At 59.6% G+C, this 22607-nt stretch overlaps 1 protein-coding gene across 4 annotated transcripts in view; it reads right to left on the reverse strand.

Annotated features, from left to right (window-relative positions):
* RGS3 (regulator of G protein signaling 3) overlaps window positions 1-22607 on the reverse strand; it is an 85390-nt gene that overhangs the window by 7466 nt on the left and 55317 nt on the right. For all 4 annotated transcript variants that reach the window (XM_039720128.1, XM_039720129.1, XM_039720127.1 and 1 more), the window contains 2 exons: window positions 17498-17620; window positions 2967-3617 (listed from right to left, as the gene is read on the reverse strand). In XM_039720128.1, the coding sequence (XP_039576062.1) occupies window positions 2967-3617; window positions 17498-17620 (774 nt within the window). The remainder of the gene's footprint in view (window positions 1-2966; window positions 3618-17497; window positions 17621-22607) is intronic.

Here is a 22607-nt window from a genome sequence, read left to right on the forward strand (position 1 = left end):
GGACCAACCAAGGGGATCCGGGATGTGCCACAAGCTCAGGGCAGCACCAGCACAGCCACAAAGCCTGGCACCAGGCAGGGAGAGCCGCGGGATCGCCGTGGCTCGGGGGCTTCAGCATCCCATCCATTCCTGCGCGCTGCAGATGCTCAGGGCCAGCCCTGCATCCCGCCCGCACCCACCCGAGCACCGGCGGCTCATCCCGTGCTCCCGGGGCTCCCGGCGCTTTCCAGGATCATCACCCCGAGGCCGGGCCGTGGGAACCCTGTGCTCAGCCCCGCAGCCCCGGCCCGAGGTTCCGGACACTTCCTTCCATTCTGCCCCCGGCTTTCCGGAGTTTATCGGGCCCGAACAATGCGGCCCTCGCCGAGCACCTTCCCCGGGCCGCCCCGGCCCCGGCAGACGGGCTGGCCGCGGCTTCCTGCCATTGTCCGGAGAGGCTCCGTGCTCGGGGACAAAAGGCAGCGGCAGAGCTCTCCCGAGGAGTCCCCGCGCTCCCCAGCATGCCCCATAAAACAACCAGCTCCAAACCCCACCGCGGGAAGGGGGAACGGGGAGGCACACCGGGCACGATGCTGTTAAAAGAGGCTGTGGGATGAGCCCCTCTGAAACACTCCCAGATGGAAAATAACCAAGAAGGCTGATGGATGTGATGGTCCTGCAGCCGAGGCCGCCGGGTGCAGGCATTGCCAGTGCTTGGCAGCTTGGTGGGGGAATTCCCTGTGGGAATTGTGCACCAGTGTCCTGCTCCAAAAAGCTTGGAGGTTTCATTGAACCATTCAAGGGCACAGACCAATGAAAGTGCTTCCGAAGTGTAGGCTGGGACGGTGGCAGCAACCCAATCCCACAGTGGCTCAGCCCCGTGTCTGGCTTCCCTGACTGCTGCACACCCTCCACAGGCAGCTGGAGAGGCAGGACAAGGGGAATGGGACAATGGGAGCAGGGGAGGAATGGGGCAGTGGGGACAGGGCAATGGGGATGGGACAGTGGGAATGGGGTGGTGGGAGCAGGGCAGTGGGGATGGGGGAGTGAGGACAAGGCAGTGGGGATGGGGCAGTGGGAATGGGACAATAGGATCATGGGGGGAATGGAGCAGTGGGGACAGGGCAAAGGGGATGGAACAGTGGGAATGGGGTGGTGGGGACAGGGCAGTGGGGATGGAACAGTGGGAATGGGGTGGTGGGGGAGCAGGACAGTGGGATCAGAGCAGTGGGGATGGGGTAGTAGGAGCAGGGCAGTGGGAACAAGCAGGGGTGTCCAAGAGAATACATGGGCAGGGATTTAGGCTCCAGACAGCCAGAGCTGCTGCACGCTTGGAATTGGGAGCTGCAGCCACCACACTGCCCTCCCAGCCGGCACGGGCTGCCAATCCCTGCCCCAAAAATCCCAGTCTAATGTGCCCCTTCAGAACAGTTCAACGCAGGTGGAGCTCTGTTCACCTCTGCGGGAAAACATCCCCCAGATGAGAGCGGGAAGCGCAGCTGGCGGCTCCCCGGGGCAGGGGGGACACACAGCCCACCGGGCTCGGGCAGCACTGCGGGGCTGCAGGGCTGCAGGGCTGCCTGGCTGCGGGGCTGCAGGGCTGCAGGCTCGGGGCTGTAGGGCTGCCTGGCTGCAGGGCTGCAGGCTCGGGGCTGCAGGGCTGCAGGGCTGCCTGGCTGCGGGGCTGCAGGGCTGCAGGCTCGGGGCTGCACACACAGCGGCACTGTGAGCTCTCCTTCAGGGCACTGCTCACGGGACGCTCTCAGCCGGCGCTGGCGCTGTCACCGCCTCCCTCGCACGTGTGACAGGCAGCGACCGTGTCCCTGACACAAGGGTGGCTTTTCTTTATCGGGGCTAGGGCGGGTCTGAACCCCGCATCTCCTCCCACACACAATTGTTGGCCTCAGTCTCCAGGAGAATTTGAACTCCCTGCAGAGCGCAGCCCCATCCCAGCAGTGAGTAACCCTGGGAAGGGCTCTTAACAGCTGGGCAGGGACTCTGAGCCCAAAAATTCCTCCAGGAAACAGCAGCAGGGTGGCTTTTCAAGCAGCGTGGCAGGAAGAGGGTTAACCCAGAATGGGTTTAACTCCAGCATGGGTTTAACCCCAGGGTCTGCAGCAGCCTCTCCTGCCAAGGAGCCATTGCTCTGGAGCAGAATGTGGCTCTGCAAGGTGGTTCCAAGCAGCAAGGACATGGTCCTGAGCTGTGAAACGAGGTCCTGAGCTGGGAACACACCCTGAGCAATGGGCTGCAGGCTGCAGGCTGAGCACCAGAACCCCAAGCAGCACCCAGAGCTGAGGATGGGGCAGAGCAGGGGATGGGGCCAGAGGCCAATCTCAGCACCCTGCCAGTGCCACTGGGGAGGAGGGGAACAGCAGCACTTCCCAGGAATGATCTCTGCACTGGCAGCTCATTTCCTGCACCATGCAGCCAGGGCCAGCTCTGCTCAGGGAGCACCCCAGACCCCCAGGATTGCACGGGCCAGTCCTGGGCAGAGCTGCCTCAGTGCAGCCCCTGCTGCTCCTCCTGCAGCAGAGGTGGGGTCACACATCACTGCTGAGCACAGCTTTTCCACAAGACGCACCCCCACAGTGGTCAAAGCCCTGCAGAAAGCTGGTGGGGCAGAGGGTCACACTGCTCCTGGCACCCCTGCGCACTGGGGACTGTCACCAGGGATTCTCCCCACTGCTGCTGGGAGCAGCCCTGTGCAAGCCCAGATCCCCAGGGTCCCTCTGGCACCAGCAGCCCCAGCAGACAGCGCTGCCCAGGCCAGGGGCCCTGCAGGGCGTGGGTGCAGCAGTGGCAGTGCCACCACAGCCCCAGCACGCTGCTCTGGTGCCCTGCCCCGGCTGCTGACACCTCCAGAGCTGGCTGCCAGGGGCAGGGACCCTCCTGAGCGCTCAGAAGGGAGCTTTGCCATGGCCATGGAGACAGGGCCTGCATGGCAGGACACCTCCAGCCCAGGAGCTGTCCAGCCCCTCACATACCTTCCTGTGGCCGGAGAAGAGCAGCGTCAGCTGGTGGATGGAGCCGCCGTTCTTGACGAGCTCCTTCTTGAGGGTCCTGGGGGAGGGCAGTGCCCAGTGCGAGGCGGGGCCCTGGCTGTCGGAGCAGTTGAGGGTGGTGTCGGAGGTGAAGCAGTGGCCCTTGGCCTCCTGCAGCAGGCTGCCCTCGCTGTGCGTGCGGCGCCGCAGCGAGCCCTGCACGCTCAGCGTGTAGCCGGGCTGCCCGCCCGACGTCTCGATCATGCTGCTGCGCTTCAGCTCGCTCCTGTCCAGGTACTGCTCGTCGCTGTCCTCCTCCTCCTCCTCGTCCTCATCTTCCTCGTCTTCCTCCTCATCCTCCTCGTCGTCCTCGCCGTCCGTGGCGCTGCCCGCCGTGCCCGCCGCGCTCTGGCTGAAGGTGCTGTCCAGCCGCAGCTCGGGGATGACAAAGGCTGGCAGGGAGCTGGGCTGCTCCTCTCCCTTGGCGGTGGCCACCGGCTGCTTTTCCGCCGGGAGAGGAGCCTGGGTGGCGCCCAGAGCGTCCCAGGGCTCGGCCAGAGCCGCTGCCTTGGCAGCCAGAGGGGCATCACCCACTGCTGCCTTCCCGGCCTCCGAGGGCATCTGCCCCGGCTTCTCGGCGTCCGTCTCCAGCATCTGCCAGAGGAGAAGACAAAGAAGGATGAAAGCAGAAGCCCCCCAAATCTCTCTGGCCACCCTCCTGGGGAGCCTTTCACCTCCTCACACCCCCCTACAAGGCTGGCACTGGTACAATGCTAACAGTGCTCTGGTGGGCTGGGATGGCATTGTCCCCACGTCCCCAAGCCACCCATTGCCATCAGCACCCAGTCCTGCTCTCGAGCCCTGCAGCACCGGGTTCCCCAGCTGGCAGGAGTGGGATGGTGGCACTCAGCTCCCGGCAGCTCTGGTGGGTTCTGAGGAATGCCAGGGTGCCAGCCGGGCTCCAGCCGCAGAGGCAGAGCCGTGACAGCATCCTCACCCCGACGGCTGCTGCCCTGCAGGGATCTGCCCCGGGGGCTGCAGAGAAACCCAGCAGCTCCTGCAGGGATCTGCCCCGGGGGCTGCAGAGAAACCCAGCAGTTCGTCCGGCAGCTCCGGCCCCTCCTGCACCGCCTCAATAAATGCAGAAGGGAAGCGCCGGGCTCTGCCCATCCCTGGATTGCCCCAGCTCAGCCCGTGGCTCTGAGCAAGCCCTACAAAACCAGCCACTCCTGCCAGCCCCTGGCGGGGGTTTATGCCTTTGGGGCTGGTTTTTCCAGGTTTCTTCGCAGCTGGGGAAGGCCTGAGTGAGCTCTGTGGTTTCAAAGGGAAAAGTCCAAGGGAAAGAACCTCCAAGGTTGTTTTGTGAGCAGGCGGAGCCTCTGATGAGCCCTCCCTTGCCAGAGCAGAGTCCAGTGTGATTTTTGTGTCTCAGCCAAAGGGGCAAAACCAGCCCAGGAGGAAAAAAAGACCAAAGGAGAGAAAATCCTCTCTTTAAGAAGCAATTTCCTCCTACATAGATCCTGGGGCAGGGACTATTCCACAGGACCACCCCCAGCTAACAAGTCACCCAGAAAGAAGTTCCTGTATCCCCAGCTGAGATCCAAGCATTTTCACAAACCCGGTGACACCAGAGAGCTGGAGTTCACAAAGACACCCCTGACTTCAGCTTCAAAAAGGGCAGCAGCCCCAGGAGCCAACCCATGCAGCCTCACAAGCCCTTGGGAAGAGGCACCCATGGAGTGGACAGAGCTGTACCCCATGGAGGTCCCAGCCTGTGACAGCACCCAGGGAGAGCCACCCTGCTGCTGGACACCCCGGAGCACAGAGAGGATATCCTGGACATCCCCAGGCAGCTGTGTGCAGATGTTGGGCTGCAGAAGCTGCTGTCAGCTCCAGGAAACACCCGGGGGGGATGTGAGCCCCATGAGCAGAGAGGGGACAGCACAGGCACCACCTGCCTGAGCTCAGGGGGCAAAGAGCTGGGCAGGTTTTCAGGAGGGTGCTGGAGCTCAGTGCCACAGCCAGTTGTGCCTTGTCCTGGTTTATCACACCCGAAGGGTCCCTGTGTCACCTGCAGCACAGGCAGCACCAGCTCTGTCCCACCCAGCCTGGCACACCCCAGCAGCAATTCAGTGTCACCTGAACTCCCCCAGCGAGTCTGAAGACAAAAACTCAGAGACCACATTGTGCCTGGTCCCTTCATGACATCACCCTGTCCTGAAACAGCTGGATTTGGGGTCAGGCACAAAGCAAATGCTCCCTCAGCCCACCCTTGGGGTGAGATGACACAGTAATTCCCTGTAGGAAGGGAATGTTCCCAGCCTGCCCTGCCAGGCTGCCATTTGCACCAGCGTGTGCCTCAGTGATGCTGCTGATGTTTTATTTGTCTTATAATCACTGTCATCATTATCTCATGAAATAATTAGAGGAAAAACCCACAGAGCCCTCGAGTCACTCTCCACAAAGCCCTCCCCCAGCACTGCCTATCTGCCCAGTCCTGCTCACAGTGCTGGGTGCCTGCATCTGATAAGGTCCTAGAAGGAAATGAACAGGCTCCTTTAAAATGAGAGACATTTGGGGATTAAATTAAATCATTGCACTAATTCAATCAGAGCCTCTGCTGCTCTTCTCTGGCATGGAGGGGATGAGCAGCAGCCTCACCATGAGCCAGGATCAGCTCCATCTCGGGCTGAGAGCATCAGCAGGGCTGGGAAATCCTGTCTGCACAGGGCTGAGCTCTGCTCAGCATCACCTGGGCTGGGGAGAGGCAGCAATACCATCACTGGCAGCCCACAGAGCTGCCCCTGGCTGGGGCACCAGGGACTGCATCAGCACAAGGCCAAGGCCACCTTGCTGCCCAGAGATGACCTGGGACCTCAAGGATGGGGATGTGACCTGGTTTCGTGGACTCTCAGGATGGTTTGGGTTGGAAGGGACCTAAAGCCCATCTTATGCCACCCCCTTCCATGGGGTTCACTATTCCAGGCTGCTCCAAGCCCTGTCCAGCCTGGCCTTGGGCACTGCCAGGGATCCAGGGGCAGCCACAGCTGCTCTGGGCACCCTGTGCCAGGGCCTGCCCACCCTCACAGCCAGGAATTCCTTCCAAGTATCCCACCTAACCCTGCCCTCTGGCAATGGGAAGCCATTCCCTGAATCCTGTCACTCCAGGCCCTTGTCCAAATTCCCTCTCCAGCTCTCCCGGAGCCCCTTTAGGCCCTGAGCTCTCCCTGGAGCCACTGAGCAGCTTTCCCAGTACCTGAGGGGGGCTGACACCTTCTCACCACTTCAAGGGGCTGCTGGAGGGGCAGCAGTGGAGGCAGTGCTGGTGCTGTCTGAAGGAGGTGCTGTCCTTCCACTGCACAGACTCACCCAAAACATCCCCTGCCCTCCCTGCAGCAGCTCAGGAGCCAGCAGCCAACATCTGGATTTCTCCATTCCCGATGCCTTGGTCTCACTGCTCTCAGCATCTGGGTGTCCCTGACCTCCACCAAAGGGCAGATTTCCCTTTTTTCACCACCTGCATCTTCCCCTGCACTCAACAAAGTGGTTTTGCCATTCCCAGCCTCTGGGTTTCCCTGTCTGCATCGGGGCAGGTCGAGGGGCTGAGGGGATTTACTCCATCCTCCCTGGAGGATCTCACACTTCACTCTTCAGTTTCTGCCTCAGACTGAGAGGCCAAGGCAGCATTTCCTGAGAAGGGGAAGAGAAAGCAGAAGCAAGAGCTGCCTCCAAAGTCCAGGATGGCTCTCCGGGGTCATTTTAGGCAAGGAGGATAATAGGTCTGCGACCAGAGCAACAGCAAGAGAGTTCCTGAGAATGATCTCCTCATTTAGAAATATCAACACACTCCAAAAAAAGCCAACACTGCCCTGCCTGTTCCAACATCCTCAAACCTTGTACCTATTACACACTGAGTTGTCTTTGCCATCAAGGATCACTCACTATCTCAAAAATTTGTTTTTTTCAAGTTTTTAAGTTTTATTGAAACCAAGAGAGAGCAGAAGAACTGCAAACCCTCTGCTCCTTGGTCTGTACCTCGAGCAGGTTTCTCTGAGCTGCTGCTCACATCCAGGACTGTTCCAGCTCACCAGCAGAGAAAATTTCAATGAGCACCAGCACAACCCCGACTTCTCCAGCATTTCTTTTAATAATGTGGCCTTGCTGGTGGCCCACAGCTGGGGCTTCCAGCTGGGAAAACCCCAGCCATGGAGACAGCACACTGAGAGCTGGAGCCTGCCCTGCCTTGCCCTGGTGCTGCCAGCTCTGCCACTGCCAGAAGTGCTGGCAAACATGGCATTCCCTGGAATCCCCAGCAAGGGGAGGTCAGGGATTTTTTTATTTTATTTTTTTACGCTCTCAGCTTCTCATTTCAAAGTCTCTCTGCTCCTCTCAGTCATGGAGCCACCGTGGCTCAAGGAATGCCTGGCCACAGGGACATTTAATTGAGCCTTTCCTGGCTCCTGATGGGGATGCTCAGGTTTTCTCTTTTCTTTTGTGGTGATGCTGAGGAAGAGGAGGCAAAACACAGCTCAGACAGCTGCCCTGCACCCAGGTACTTCCTCAGCCAAAACCAGGGATTGGGAAAAGCAGGGAAGTCCCTGCAGGCTGTTGGACATGGATGTGAGCAGGAGGGCAAGGGATGTGCTGCTCCAGCTGTGCTCTCACCCAGGAGGGTGCATGGACGTCCTGGGACACTTGTGGCTGTCCCTGACCATGGCAGCTCCATCCTCCCTGTGTGCCATGGGGAACCTCTCTGGCTCCTGCTGCCCTTCAAAGACATTTGCTCTGAGATGCCTCACCTGTCCCCAAAAGTATTTAACTCCATGGGAATGAGACCAAGGTTATTTAGGGAGAGATGCATACATCAGTGGGTTCCCTGTGCTGGAGGCAATATCCCCCCCCACAGCAGCTGGATTGCAGCTGATGCAAAAAAGAGCACCCACATCATCCAGGAAACACCAATCTTTCCAAAGTAGATCTTTACTAAAGTAGAAGGAAAATATTTTACAATTTGGATTCTCAGCATGGGACAAACTGTGCCCAGATCCACCAGATTGGAAACTCCTAACTGTGAAAGGCTGTTGAGCACCTCAGGACTTAAAAGTGACAGCTAAGAACCAAGGAAGCTCACAGCTACAGGGAACAGCATCTGAAGCACAGCGCGGGGCTGAGGGGAAGAAAGCAAAGCCAGAAATGCAAAGCAGAACTACCAAAACTTGAGAAAATCTTCGTGGGAGTCATTGTGAAAGTGCCCACGAGGAGCATTCCCCGAGCTCTGCTCCTCACCCTCCTCGAGGCCGGCCAGAGCCCGGGGCTCTGCTCAGCCGGGTTTTCTACCCTCGCCCTGCTTCATTACTGCACAATGAATAATTGATCCCGAGCAATTAGCGTGACAGCAAAACCGAACAGCAGGGCCGGCAGCGCCTGGGGCAGGGCAGTGAGGGTGGAGGTGCAGATGGGAGATGGGGGGTGATGTTTGCACCGCCCTAAAAGCCTCGGAGCCTGGCAGGAGAAGCCTGGCAGGGGAAGCCCTCCTCGGGGAGGAAGCACGGGAGGATCCCTGCACAAATCCCGATCCCATCCCCGCACTCCCGGCGGGTCGCTGCGCACAGGGCTCTGCCCAGCCCCAGCCCTGCGGCTCCCGGGGCCGCTCCGCTCCCGATCTCAGCGGCAAGTGGAGCCCACGCTCAGCCGAGGGCAGCAGCCCCGTGCCCGGGGAGGGGAGCTCGGCTGCAGGCTCGGCTCGCAGCCCGCATCTCGGTGTCACCGCCTGCTCCAAGTGTCAGCCACCAGCCCGGGACCAAAGCTCTCCACGCTGCCAGCCCCGACCGCAGGTGCCCGCAGTCCCAGCTCCGACCCCAGCCCATCCCCTGCCCGTGCCCCCCATCCCCAGCATCCGAGCATGCCACGGCTGCCGTTCCAGGCTGAACCGGCTGCTTGGTCCCCAGTGCCAGTTCAGGGACGGCATTCAAAAGGCTGCAGAAGTCCTGGAGCAGAAAATCCACACTGTGGGTACATTGCAATGCTGATCCCACAGCAAGAGCCAGCTGGTGCCGACGGCACAGCCGTGCACAGCCCAGATTTGAGGGGGAACCTCACAACATCCCCACGCTATAACTGCCCGTTCGCTCTCCCTGGATGCACCTTACCAACCCTCCAGCCCAGCCTGGTGGCAGATGAGCCGTGCAGGAGCCACAGGTTCCCCGGGAGAGCGCAGGGCAGGAGCGGAGCCTTGGATCCCCAAGGACATCAGCGCTCCCGACTCCCTGTGCCGCTCCCTCAGCCCGAGCCGGCTCCTGCCCAGCCCGGGGTCCAGCCCTCAGCTGCAGCCTTTGCTCGTCGGACCTACCAAACGCGGCCTCCCAGCTGCCTCCCCCGGGCCGAGCGGGCGGCAGCTCCGCGGGCAGCCCCGGCCCCGCCATGTGCCCGCGGCGCTGGCTGCGGCTGGCGCGGCGCTCCGGCTCTGCCCTCCGTTATTAATGTCCGTGTCAAGGCGGCTGAAACCGCCCCAGCCTCCCCAGGCGCGGCTCACTCGTGCCCCTCGTGCTATTTCTGGCTCTGCCGGCTCTCCCCGGAGGTGCTGTTACCTGCTGACAGCCGCGGACGGCCGCGGTGCCCTGGGGCAGGGCCATGCATCACCCCGCGAGCCGCCGCGCTGCCTTCTCCTGCCCTGTCCTGCCCCCAGCGACACCGAGCGCAGAGATCCCGGTGCTTCCTGCTGAAGGAAATTCTGCTGCAAGTCCGCCGTTCGCGGGGCTTTTCCCCCAAACTGTTTCCCGTGATGGCTCTGGAGTGGGAGATGCTCTGCAATGGGGCGCTCTGCCCTTGGCATCCCAACGTCTGTGAGCAGCTAACGGGCAGCGACAGGGAGAATAAACAGCAGGATGGTGGATGGTGTCCGTCCAGGGGACAGCCACGAGTGACCATCTGCCCCTCCTCTGCTCCTGCACGGCCAGGGCCCTCTCGTGGCACGGCCATGCACACCGGGCTGGGAACCCGACCCCGGGCTGGGCATTTCCCCTGCTGGGATTCCACCTCACTGACTGAGACAGGCAAGTGTCCTGATGGTTCCAGAGAGGGCACAGGGAGGGGTGTGTGCTGGTTTTATCTGCCCCACAGCCCTGCTCACTGGCAGGTCCTCACTGCTGCAGCGACAGGCTGAGCTCAGCTCTCCTCCAGCACGGACCTTGGGCACACACACGTCCCCCTGCTCAGCCAGATGCAGCCACCTGAACGCTGCTGGGATGGAGCAGGCTGTGCTGCCTCCTCTGCCTCACAGCTTTGCAGTGGCACAGGAAATGTGGAAGCTCCCTGGTCCCACTGGACACAGAGCTGAGCTCAGCCGCACGTGGTCACCATGGACAGCAGTGACTTGGCACAGCCACCCCCACAGCTGTGCCCAGCTCCCGTCCTGCCTGCGCTGCTGGAGGGGGCTGGGCCTGGTGAGGTTTGTGCCTGCTCCCTCTCTGAGGCCACCTGGCTGGCTGCAGGTCTGTGGGACACAGGATGTCACCGCACTGGGGTACCTGGATGTCCATGAGACTTAGAGCACCCCAGTCCCCGGCTCTTCCCAGTGAGGAATGGCCCCACCACCACCCCAGACTGCCCACACCCGCTGCTCTGTGCCCACTGTGAGGGGGATACAGCCCCAGAGCCAGGCTCCAGCTGATGCCTGCAGCCTCATCACTGCAGGGCAGGTGCCGGGGGACCCGGAGCTGTGAGATGATGTCTGGGTCATAAATATCCCTGGCAGTAAAAATCCAGAGTGGTGGGAAAGGGGGAGGAAGGAGCAGATCCTGTCACTGCCACTCAGCCCACAGAAGCCTTTCCCTTCAGTGCTGCTCAGCAGGGAATCTCTGCAGCTTTATGGGCAGGGCAGAGCTCTGTCCCCTGGGCAGGATGAGGGAGGTGACAACCAGAGCCTGATGCATTCAGCCACTGCAGATCCGCTGGGAAGGACTCATCCCAACACCACTTAAACAGGACCACGAGGTTGGTGCTGGAAGCTGTTCCTGCTGCCAGCAGACACCACTGGAAGGAAACATCCACAGGAGGAGAGGCCCTGGCAGAGCAGCTCTGCTGTGACTGCCTCCAAGAGGGCCATGGCCAGAGCAACACACAGGGGGAGGAATCCCAAATGGTCCCAAACCCAGCACTGGTGGCTCCAAAGGCACACGCAGCCCTCCTGCAGTGGTGCTGGCAGGCCTTGCCCTGCTGCTGCATCGGGAAGATGCTCGTTCAGGGCAGGACACCGAGCCTGGTGGAGGGCCAGGGTGCCACAGGGACACGATGGAGCTGTGCCTACCAGTCCCACACCACTCTGGGCATCGCCACCCAAAGCCCCCTGGAGTTTTGAATAGATCCTTTGACTCTGCAGAGATACCAGGGTTTGGGTAACGTTTGCAAGGAGTTACTTGAACTTGACATCAGAGGCTGCCCAGCCACGCGCTCACAGTCCCCTGCCATGCTCGGGGGGAAGAGATGGAGCACCACCCGAGGCAGGAGGCGTTTGGGCACAGGCAGGAGGTGTTTGGGCACAGGAGAGCAGGGCTCCAGCCTGGCAGGCTGCAACACAGCACTTGCAGCACCTTCCATAAATGACAGCAGCGCTGGCTCGGAGCACTCAGCGGTGCCTCCGAGCATCCCGTGCCAATGATCTCACCCCGCTCCCCCCGGCTGCCGGCGCCGCTGCTGCCACCCTTCCCTCTTACCAGCCCTTCTGGGGATCGGCCAGGACAGCCCTTGCAGGGTTTAAAGCTGCCTCTGGCCATGATGGAAGCATTGGCAGCTGCTCCTGCCCGGCTCCCCCCGAGCCTGGCTGCTGGGGGTGAGGGGGTGCTCGGAGAAATCTGCCCGGGAAACGGGAGCCTCAGGGCAGGGCAGGGAGGCCAGCAGAGCCAGGGTTCAGTGACCCGGGGCTCAGGGGAGTGATAAACAGATCAGCATCCCATCCACCCCACAGGCACAGCCCAGCTCCCTGGGGCCCTGGGACGTGGCCTTGCAATGAAGGCTGGGAGCCAACTGATGTGCAGCTGCTCAGCCTGGAGAGGAGAAGGTTCTGGGGAGAACTTAGAGCCCCTTCCAGTGTTTAAAGGGGTTCCAGGAGAGCTGGAGAGGGACTTTGGACAAGGGCCTGAAGTGAGAGGACAAAGGGGAATGGCCTTAAGCTGAAGGAAGGCAGGGTTGAGTCTGATATTAGGAAAAAATTCTTTACTACAGAGGTGGGCAGGCCTTGGCACAGGGTGCCCAGAGCAGCTGTGGCTGCCCCTGGCTCCCTGGCAGTGCCCAAGGCCAGGCTGGACAGGGCTTGGAGCAACCTGGGATAGTGGAAGTTGTCCCTCTCCCTGGCAGGGGGTGGAATGGGATAAGCAGAGGGGTAGAACTGGCCTTTAAAGATTCCTGCCAACACAAATCAGTCTGTAGTTCCATGACTCTGTTCAAGCAGGGACAGCTTCCTCCAGATTTTTAGGTGGACAGAGCTGCCCTGGTGCCTGACTCAGAGAGGAAGAGCATCTCTGCTCCCACAGATCCATGGAGCCTTTGGCTGTCCTCAGCACTGAGTTTCCCCAGTCCAGGGCGAGAGCTGGGCTGTGCTCCCTGGTGTGGAACAGTGGATCAAGACTTTGTTTTGTTTTGTGACCTGGCTGCACATCCTGCCAGCTGATGCTTTAACCCTCACTGGGGCAGAATCACCCTCAAGGTTTCCCCCCTCTTGGAGCCCCCTGACAGCACAGTCAGGTGCTCAGAGGGTATGGCCAGGTTCAGGTTGACCCTCCAGGGGCTGCTGTGATGTGCTCAGCCTTGGCCAGCCTCTCGTGTTGGTGTGTGGCAGGAAAGGCTCTGGTGAAGGTCCAGGTTTCCTGCACCCTTGGCCATGTCCAGCCCCAGAGCAGCAGATGAGCAGAACCCCCTGGAGCAGATGGCACCAATGGGGCAGCAGGTTCCCAGCCCAAAATGGGAAGGCTATGGCCAGAAACAAAATCAGAAGGTACAAATTCCTCCCCTCCTGAAGAGCTGATCATGCTCTGGCTAAACTGCTGTGAGTGAAGCCCCTGCTTAGAGACACGAGGAGGAATGGGGCTGTGCACAGCCTTGTCCCCAGGTGTTTGTCACAGCCCCCAGAGCCTGGTGCTTGGCTGTGCAAGGAGGGCCCGGGAGATGCCCCAGTGCCAGGAGAAGGGATTTGCTGGGGCAGGGAGGTGCCAAGGAGCAGGGATTGTGGGGGCACAGCAGGGAGGGTGCCTGGGGTGCTCGGGATGAGGAAGAGGAGGCAGGGGCTGGGACAGGAGAGGGGTGACCCCCACTGAAGCGTGCCCAGCTGCAGGTGCCGGGGGAGCAGGGCTGTCCCCTCCCGGCCCTGGTTTCAATCAGCCCTCCATCACACACTGTTTGCTTTTGCTGACAGCTCATTTACTCGCACTTGTCAAGCACGTTGTAAATAAGTGAGAGAAACAGCCCTGCCCTTCCTGAGCCGAGGCACGGCCAGGAGGGGCCGGCGGTCCCCCGGCCGCTCATCCCCAGCACCGGAGGCAGCGCTGCCCGAGGGGCCCGGCCATCCACGCCTGCTCCAGCCAGGCTCGGGACAGCGCTGAGCATCCACCACCTCCCCCGGGAAACAAGGGCAGCACCCGTCCTGGACTCCCAAAGTCCACGCCACCGAGTGTCCGTAATTATTTAGCTTAAGGATAATCTGCATCTTTCAGATACAGCCAGCCATCATCTCCGAGGTAATCTCAGGTCACGGAGCCAGAAGGGAAGAGTAATCAGCCGTTCTGAGTGTGGAAGACACAAAGAAACAAGCAGTGAGAATCAGGCGGTGGCAGCAGGTCTGTCACACACAGGGGTTGTGCTGTGTGGAGCTTTTCCCTGGCAGCCAAAGCAGCTGGAGCAGCTCCAGCCCCTGTGCCCTGCTCTGCAGTTTGCCCTCTCTTCAGTCAGGCTGAATTGCCCCAGCTGGTGCAGCACTGTGAGGGTGGCCCAGCCCTGATGGTCAGCACCCGACCCGGGGTTAACTCAGTTAAAGCCCAGAGCTGCTCTTCTGTAATCACACTGCCATGGCTGTGGCTCCTGGCAGCCCCTGCCAGCCTCCAGACCCAACACAGCCCCACTGGGGATGTGTTTTACAGGGACGTGCTCAGCACAGTCACAGGGCAGGGAGCAGCATCCCAGAGCAGACCTGGGCACAAGGATGAGAGGGGAAAGGCTCTGCAGGTGGAGAAAATACCCACAGGGTAATTCCTGGGAGCTGCTGCAGCTGGCTGGGGGGGTTTGCAGCTCAGGGGAGTTCAGCCAAGTCTTACAGTGGCAGCAGAGCCCCTGGACACTGGGGACAGAGAGCTGGACCACAACAGCAGCCACGCTGTCCCCACAGCTCCTCCTGCACTGACTCTGGCAGGAAAAGCCCACTGGGAGCAGGGCTGGACTATCACAGCTGCATCCCTCATGGAAGAGCAGCAGATGAGCAGAACCCCCTGGAGCAGATGGCACCAATGGGGCAGCAGGTTCCCAGCCCAAAATGGGAAGGCTATGGCCAGAGACAAAATCAGGAGGTACAAAATCCTCCCCTCCTTCCCCACTGAAGAGCTGATCACGCTCTGGCTAAACTGCTGTGAATGAAGGCCCTGCTCAGAGACATGGGGAGGAATGGGGCTGTCCACAGCCTTGTCCCTGGTGTTTGTCACAGCCCCCAGAGCCTGGTGCTTGGCTGTGCAAGGAGGGCCCGGGAGATGCCCCAGTGCCAGGAGAAGGGATTTGCTGGGGCAGGGAGGTGCCAAGGAGCAGGGATTGTGGGGGCACAGCCGGCTCTTCATCTCCAGAAGCAGATGCTGCATTTGCTCAAGTTCCCCAGAAACCAACAAACAGCTTTGCTCCAAAACCAGCTCTGAGAGCAGCAGTGCCAACACGGCCCCTGCAGGGCTCAGACTCCTGGCCTGACACCGTCCTCCCTGGGGACACTGCCAGGGGCCCTGCCAGAGGCAGTGACAGCTCTGCAGAGCCTGTCCCTGAGCCACAGGCACCCTCCTGCCCTTAGAGCTCCCCTACCCAGGCAGAGCTCAGGGGGGGCCTTTAGAAACAGGGGGTACCACCCCAAAGCCCAAAATCTGTCTGATTTCTGCACAGCTTGAAGGTTGCCACTGGTGGCAGCCATGGAGGCTCCTGAGGAGCTGCTCTGTGCTCAGACAGTGTCCCTTTTCCTGGTTCCAGCACCCAGCTGGCACATGGCACAGCTGTGCTGGCACCAAGGCTGTGCTGGCCCTTCGTTCCCACCCCACAGCAAAGCCCACATCCCCTTGGCCAGACTGGCCACAGCAAAACGAGCTGCCTCTTACTGAGCTGGAGCAGTTTTGAAGGCTTTGCAAATCATATTCCTGGCCAGGCTGATATTTCCAGCTTAATTTGTCAGTTCACAGAGCACAGACACTGGGTTTTTTCCCTAAATAGCCCTAGTATCAAATGACTGGTAAGCCAAGCTAATGGATCAGTTCTCCCTTGCAAGAAGGAGCTGATTTTCCCAGCTCCTGCCTCCCACTGCTCTGGCATCCCCAGAGAAGTCTGTCCTGACAAACCAGCCTGGACACAGCCCCAGCTGCAGCTCTCCCAGGTCAGGCTCCTGCCCAGCCCTGTGTGCCCATCCTGCCCCAAGCACCCTCCCCTGGGGGGCTCCTTCCCCACACTGCTCCTTCTTGCATTTCACACCAGGTTTGCTTTAAAATTGCATCCTGGGCACTTTACACCTTGCTGGGATGGCAGTGGTGCTATAAACTCAATTTACAGCACCTGGTAGCTGCAGTCACACTCCTTTCTCCCTCCTGGCCCCACACCCCACCAGTGGGATTTCCATTAGCTTTGGCAAGCCAAGATAAACCCCCTTTGTCACGACTTTGGAGGGTCCATGATGGCTCTCCACAGCAGCCTCTTGGCTACTGAGCACAGAAAAGCCTTTGAAAGAGATGTGATGTCTTCTGGAGCACCTTTTCACCTGTCCAGTGGCCAGGCTCCTTCCACAACTCAGGGAGCAGGTGCTCCAGGGCTTTGCTCTGAGCACAGCCCTGCCATGAGCAGTCTGGGCTGGGGAGAGCAAACAGCACCAACCCCTGAAAGCCCAAACAGCCCAGAGCTCCTGCCATGACGGAGCCCTACCACGATGCCCCTTTGTAGGACCCGTGTGAGATACCCAGGTTGGAAAAGTCCCTGCACAGCTCCACCCTGGATGGATGATCCCCAGCCCGTGGCAGGATCACACCCAGCCCGGCACGGAGCCAGCCCAGGATCAGTGGATTCCAGCAGGGCCCCCGTGCCTGGGCACGGGGCTGTGCCAGCTGGGTGCCCCACGGGGCAGCGGAGCCGTGGCCGGCGCTGTCACCGGTGTGATTCAGCTGCCCGGGGCCGCTCGCAGGGAGGGAGGTTGGGCTGGTAACGAGGTTCTCAGGCTTTGTGAGCTGCTGTTGCTATTTTAGTCCGCCTGAAACGTGCAGGAAAAGGAATCCGGAGGCTCTGTCTCCTGCGGAGATGTTTGTGCTGACCCACTTTGGGAGCTGCAGCGCCGCAGCCGCATCTCCCTGCTCCGCTGCGCCGCCGCTCCCAGGACCTGCCACCTGCCCCGGGCCAGCAGGGGACAGGCACCCACAGGGCACAGGGACGTGGGGCAAGAGCTGCTCCACCACCCTGCACCAGCCAAGGGAGGGATCCGGGGGTTTTTCCCCCGAAATCCCCATCTGCAGCACTTAAAGCTCCTCAAACACCCTGCACAGGGGTTTCTCTTCTCCAGAGCAGTGTCACTCTCCAGAAATCCAAACCCAACCCCAGGGACACAACGTGGCCCAGCAGAGACTGCTACTGTCCCAGACAGCTCCGTGGGGCAGCCCCAGCCCCAGAGGAGGCGGAGGAGGGTGTTCTCTACACCCACAGAGGGCAGGCTGAGCCTCAGAGCCCTGCACACACATTTCTCTGCCAGAGCTGCTGAGACAGCGCTCCCGGGCCACGCTGGAGCTCCTCAGTGTGGAAAAGTGCTGGGGCTGCCTCGCTGGGCATGAGAAACAGCACTCCCCAAATGAGCCCTCTGTGCTTTGAGGACATCTGTGGGGTCAGGATCAAACACCTGAGCTCACCCAAGTGCACAGAAGGAGCAAATGTGCCCCACTACTCCCATCACCTCGGCCCTTTCATCAGCACCCAGAGATCACAGCTTGAACCTCTCCCTCTGCTTTCCATCCTGCCTCAGAGGAGAGCTCTCAGAGCAGGCTGGCCACAGGGTTGTGGAGCCTCAGCTGTCCAAATATCCAAATACAGATGCTGGGAGGTGTCAGCCCAGCCTGCCTCGGCTCCAGCCAGCAGATGCAAATACAGGCGCTGCTCCCCAGGCAGGGCAGGAAGCTGCAGACACAGCAGTGCCTGAACACAAACTCACTGCTCACCTGGCAAACAAACAGCCTCCTGCACAGCCCTCCTGGCAGGAGCACCCCTGAGCAAAGCCCCCCCAGGCAGAGCCTGCCGTGCTCCAGGCAGGAATTTCCAGCTCCGCGTGGGTCTCTTACCTTGCTCTCGGTAGGAGCCGCTGCCGGATGTTGCTGCTTGGTGATGTTCTCAGCCAGACACCAGCAGATCCTCTTCTTCTGCTCCTGGGAGTAAGCCTCCAAACTTAATAAGCACTCCGACTTCTGACGTAAAGGAAACACAGGCAGGGAGAAGGTCATTAGCTGTGTGTCGCAGGCCCTGCCGGGGTTTGCAAACTCCTTGGTCCCCACACAGCACAGCAGATGAGGGGACAGCTCTCACCCCTGTCCTGCACCCTGGGCACGGGAGAGTCAAAGAGACTGGAGATCAGCTCCCTCCAGAGACAGGGAGAGTGGTGCAGGGGAGCTGACTGTGCTTCCAGGAGCAGGAGTGGAGCAGCGCAGGCAGAGCACAGGCAGTCCTGCACCCTGTGCCACTGCAGTGGAAACCGAGGGTGGAAATTGCTCTTTGCCATATGCAAACATTAATGAGGCACCAGAGCATGAACTGGTGAGAACGAGAGCCTTTGGGCTGGGTGGGGCTGGGAGGAAGAGCTCAGGGAAGCTCCAGAGCAGCCTCGCTGTCCTGCTCCTCACTGAACACCAGGAGGAATCTGGGGATAACTCCAGAGCAGCCTCGCTGTCCTGTTCCTCACCAGGATGAATCTGGGGATGAAGCTCCAGCTCGGGTCACACACTGTCTGTTAGCAACATGCAGCAAGGAAGGAATTAAGAGAAATATTGAAAAGTCATCCCAGCTGAGCCCACCTCCTCTTGTGCCCTCCCCTGCATACATGTTTTGTTCCTCTTGGACAGGTTTTCTTTGGGCCAAATCTCATTCACGTAAGGAACTTTCTGACCAAGCCCCCTCCGCAGCTGTCTCCCAGCCCTTCAAGTGCTTATCTCTCATGCTAAAATTTAAGCATTATAACATCTGCTGCCTGCTGGGATTTTGCACGTTTCACTTTATAAAGGGTCCAGAAATGCCCAAGGTTGGATCATCTCCTTAAGTGGCCAGAGGGGAAGAGAAAAAAAAAATCAAAGCACAACTTTAAGACAGACTGCAAAGAAAGGAAAAAGAGTTGTTCACTAAGGTCCATAAAAAAGACCTTTCCTTTCCCCCTAGAATTTCCTTCCAGAAGGGCAGGTCCCCAGTAGCTGGTTTTTCCCAGAAAGGTCAGAGAGAACCTGCAGCTTTGTGACTCCAGAGACATAACACAGCCAGAAGGGGAAATGCTCTTTAGTCACACCATTTAAATCAGTGTTTGCATTGGATGGGAATTCATTCATGTTTCGTCCAAAATCCCCTAAAGTGGTAAATAAACCAAGCTCCCACATCACCTCCTGGGAAAGAGGGCTCTGGCTCAGTCCTCTGCCCCTATGAGGAGACTTCCATGAAGGAGAAAGTTTGAGCTTTTTTATGCCTGGACATCCCCACACTTATTCCTACAGGCTTTAACACTGAAAATTCCTCCTCAGTCTTCCTGAGCACAATCAGAATGAGCAGAGGTTTGGGATTCAGGGACAGGAAGTGATGGGGCTCCCCCTTGTCCCCAGATCCTGGGTGGCAGCGATGCTCAGAGCACCCCTGGAGTGTCATAGTGAGTTTTTCCCATCCTGGATGTCCCAGTCTCTCCCAGTCCCACACCAGCAGGTCACCAGGCTGCACCACTGTGACACCCACTCAGCCCAAGGAAGTGGTTCCCACTTTCAGAGGGGAGGATGAGCATCCCATTTGCTGGGATGGAATCCAGGCTGGCATTTCCCTGTTCCCCACTTGTGGTCAGAAAAGAACAAAGCAGGAACTCAGCAAGAACTCAGCAGAGCCCCACAGCCACGGGGCAGCTGAGGAGCCCACCCTGATGCTGTAACTGCTCAAAGCAGTTCCAAGGACATCTCTGTCCCCTGCTGTGACAGACACAGAGCTCACCTAGCCCTGCCCTCAGCCCCTCCCTGATTCAATTAGAGCCCATCTCTCTGATTGAATTTGGCAGCAGCATGCTCAGCTCCCGTTGGCTGCTGAGAGCAAAGTGCCCCTCTGCTCCCTCTGCCCCCTCAGCTGCTGCAGCTCCCTGACCTCAGCCACCCAGCAATGTCACAGCCACGAGAGCAGACTTCCCTCTGCTCCAGAACTCGGGGAAAAGCAAACACCCCAAAGTGTGTGCCAGGTATTGTGGGCAAGGCTGAGGAGGGACATGAACAGCCAAAATTGCATTTATCCAACATGTACATATTTTATTACCACCACAGTGACATTTAGCCTCCCCAGTGTACATTTCCCAAGGAAAGAGCTCTGGTTTTCCCTCTTCCATTAACCTGCTCTCCCAAAAACTTTCACCTGGACTGGGGAAAGCCCAACCTGCAGGGGCTGAGCACCTGCAGCTGCCTCCAAACCCAGGGATGCAGCCAGGTGAAGGGTTGGGTGTTATTCAGGATAAAACTCATGGCACGTGTCCCTGGAGCCTGGTCCATGCTCCGAGGGCATGGTGGCACCGAGCTGCCCAGCCAGGGGAGGCTGGGGAGAGGGACAGGGAGCTGTGCCTGCACACGCTGCCCCGTGAGCTGGGAACAGCCTCCCCGTGATTGTTTTCCTTCAGGGAGCTGCTGTTGGCCTGCCAATATTTACAGAGAGAAAACAGGGTTTAATCTCGCAGGGCTGGGAAAGGAGGATGCAGATGGTGTGAAGGGGGCGTTTGCCACCAGATAAAGGCAGCGACTGAAGTGGCTGCCAGTGGCTTTCTGCCACTGCCCCCAGTGACAAACATGTTTTTGCAGGTGCTGTGTGCTGGGCTCAGGAGCTGCTGGTGAGCCCAGGGCAGGCCCAGCACCAGGCCTTCCACACTGCCCGAGGGAGAGCAGGAGAACACAGCAGGTACTGCAGAGAATGGCCCAGGCCAGGCAGCACCAGCCCAAACAGGCCCTGCTACAGCCAAGGATGATCTGCAGGAAAAGTTCCTTCTGCTCCATGGGAACAGCTCCCCCAGGCTGGCACCAACCCCCCAACAGCCAGGGGAGAGAGGTCTGGCCATGCAGGGCTCCTGCCTACCCCAGCAGGCACCACGCACAGACACCATGTGGATTCTGCAGCCCATAAATGATGAGAGGAGTCCCCAGAGAATGGCAGCATCATAGGAGGAGCCCCCAGACCCCACACACCGAGCCCCCTGAGTGCAGACACCCCTCTGTGCATGGCTCTGTGTGACACTGCAAAGCTGAGAAGCCACAGGAATGAGGAGCCAGACTCAGTCTGACACCTCTGGTGCCCTGAGCTCAGTGCCCAGCAGAGCCCAGGGCTGTTCTCTGTCACTCCTGGCTGTGTGAGGGACACATTCCCAGGGTGGGAGGGAGGGGTCATGTCACAGAATCACAGACTGGTTTGAGGTGCAAGGGACCCTAAAGCCCATCCAGTGCCACCCCTGCCATGGCAGGGACACCTCCCATTGTCCAAGGCTGCTCCAAGCCCTGTCCAGCCTGGCCTTGGGCACTGCCAGGGATCCAGGGGCAGCCACAGCTGCTCTGGGCAATCTCCTCCCACAGATGCAGGGATGCACTTCTGCTCCTTCCCCGGGCTCCCCTCGCCAGGGCTGGTGGCAGGGTGGTTTGGGGACAGCTCCCAGGCCAGCCCTGCCAGCCCCTGGCTCCCGCGCTGCGGGTGCTGGGCCGTGGCCAAAGGCAGCAGAGATCCCAGAGGGGAAGTACCTCGGAAACTGCTCCAGACTACAATGGCTCCAAATCACAGAGCAAACCTTCCCAGGGAGAAACAGCCAGCCCTGGGAATATCCTGTGCACAAAACATGGGCACTGCTGCCTGCTGACTTCACGCACCACCGACCAAGGGCTGCTGAGAAAGCTCTGCTTGCTGCTGTGCTGGGGGAGTGGGGGCCACCAGGGCTCTTCCTATGGTTTGGGACTGCTGGGCACACTGGTAGTGCCCATAGAACAAGCCCTGGCCCTAACAGCAGGACCCTGCTAGAGCTGGGATGCCCAGAGGTGCTGCAGGAGAGGATGTGCATGGAAATAACACTGGCAGGACACAGCAATCTCTGCATGGCTCTGCTCTGGGTCTGGTTTTGGGGAGCACTGATGATGGCACGGCCTGGGGGATGCCCAGAGGGTGTGGATGCCACATCTCTGGAAGTGCTCAAGGCCAGGTTGGAAGGACCCTGAACAACCTGACCTAGGGAGAGGCATCCTGGCCATGGCAGGGCTGGAACAAGATGAGCTCGAAGGTCCCTTCCAACCCAAACCATTCTGTAATTCCATGGTTCTCTGTTAAACCTCCAGGAGGAAAATCAGCCTGAAGAACCTTTTCCACCTGCTGTGGAGCAGCCAGTGAGGACACAGGGCTGTTTTCCCAGGCCAGGCAGCTGTCTTTAAGTGGCTCATCAGGTAAAAGCCTTCCCGGGAATCCCTGAGAGGAGCCAGGCACAGAGCTCCCACTGCAAACACTGCTGTGGCAAACAGAGAGCAGGGCCAGCACCTTCCTGCTCTGCAGACAACCTTTCCTCTCAGAGAAGAGGAAAAAAAACTCAGAGCTGAGTGGTCCCAGCAGCATCAAGCTCACCCACCCAGAGCCAGCACAGCCCCAGAGCTTTCCCAGAGCTTTCCATGCCTCTTCCCTGGCACAGCCCCATGGGCAGAGAGTTCCAGCCTGTGCAAACAGCTCCAGGGCCCTCTGAAATCATTACCCCATACTACCTCGGCCTTTTAAAAATCTCTCTAGCACTGTAACTGCACTATATGAACTCTTCTTTTTGCCAACATCTGGGAAATGTGACCCCAAAATTAAAACTGGGGGGGGGGGGGAAACCTCATGGGTTTTTTTGTTATCTCAATACTCAGGTTCAGGCTGAGTATTGTGCATCTGTATAAAGATGCACAAAACCAGCTGCTCCTGCAGCTGGGACACGAGCACTCCCTGCTCTGCTGAAGAGCCCTGAGCTGTGATCTGGCAGTGCCCAGGAGCTGCCCTGTGCCCAGGCTCTGGGTCACGCCAGCCTGGGACTTCTGCCACTGGTGTCACCCAACATCTGTCCCAGGGAAAGCCCCCGGGCCAAGGAGGTGAAGCCCAGGGTCTGTGTGCACAGAGCAGCAGCTCCAGAGCCACTGCCACGGGTGTTCCAGCTCCAGGGACATCCCAGGAGACAGCCTG

This window comes from Passer montanus, unplaced genomic scaffold, assembly GCF_014805655.1.
Source record: "Passer montanus isolate IOZ18808 unplaced genomic scaffold, ASM1480565v1 scaffold43, whole genome shotgun sequence".
Classification (NCBI taxonomy): domain Eukaryota; kingdom Metazoa; phylum Chordata; class Aves; order Passeriformes; family Passeridae; genus Passer; species Passer montanus.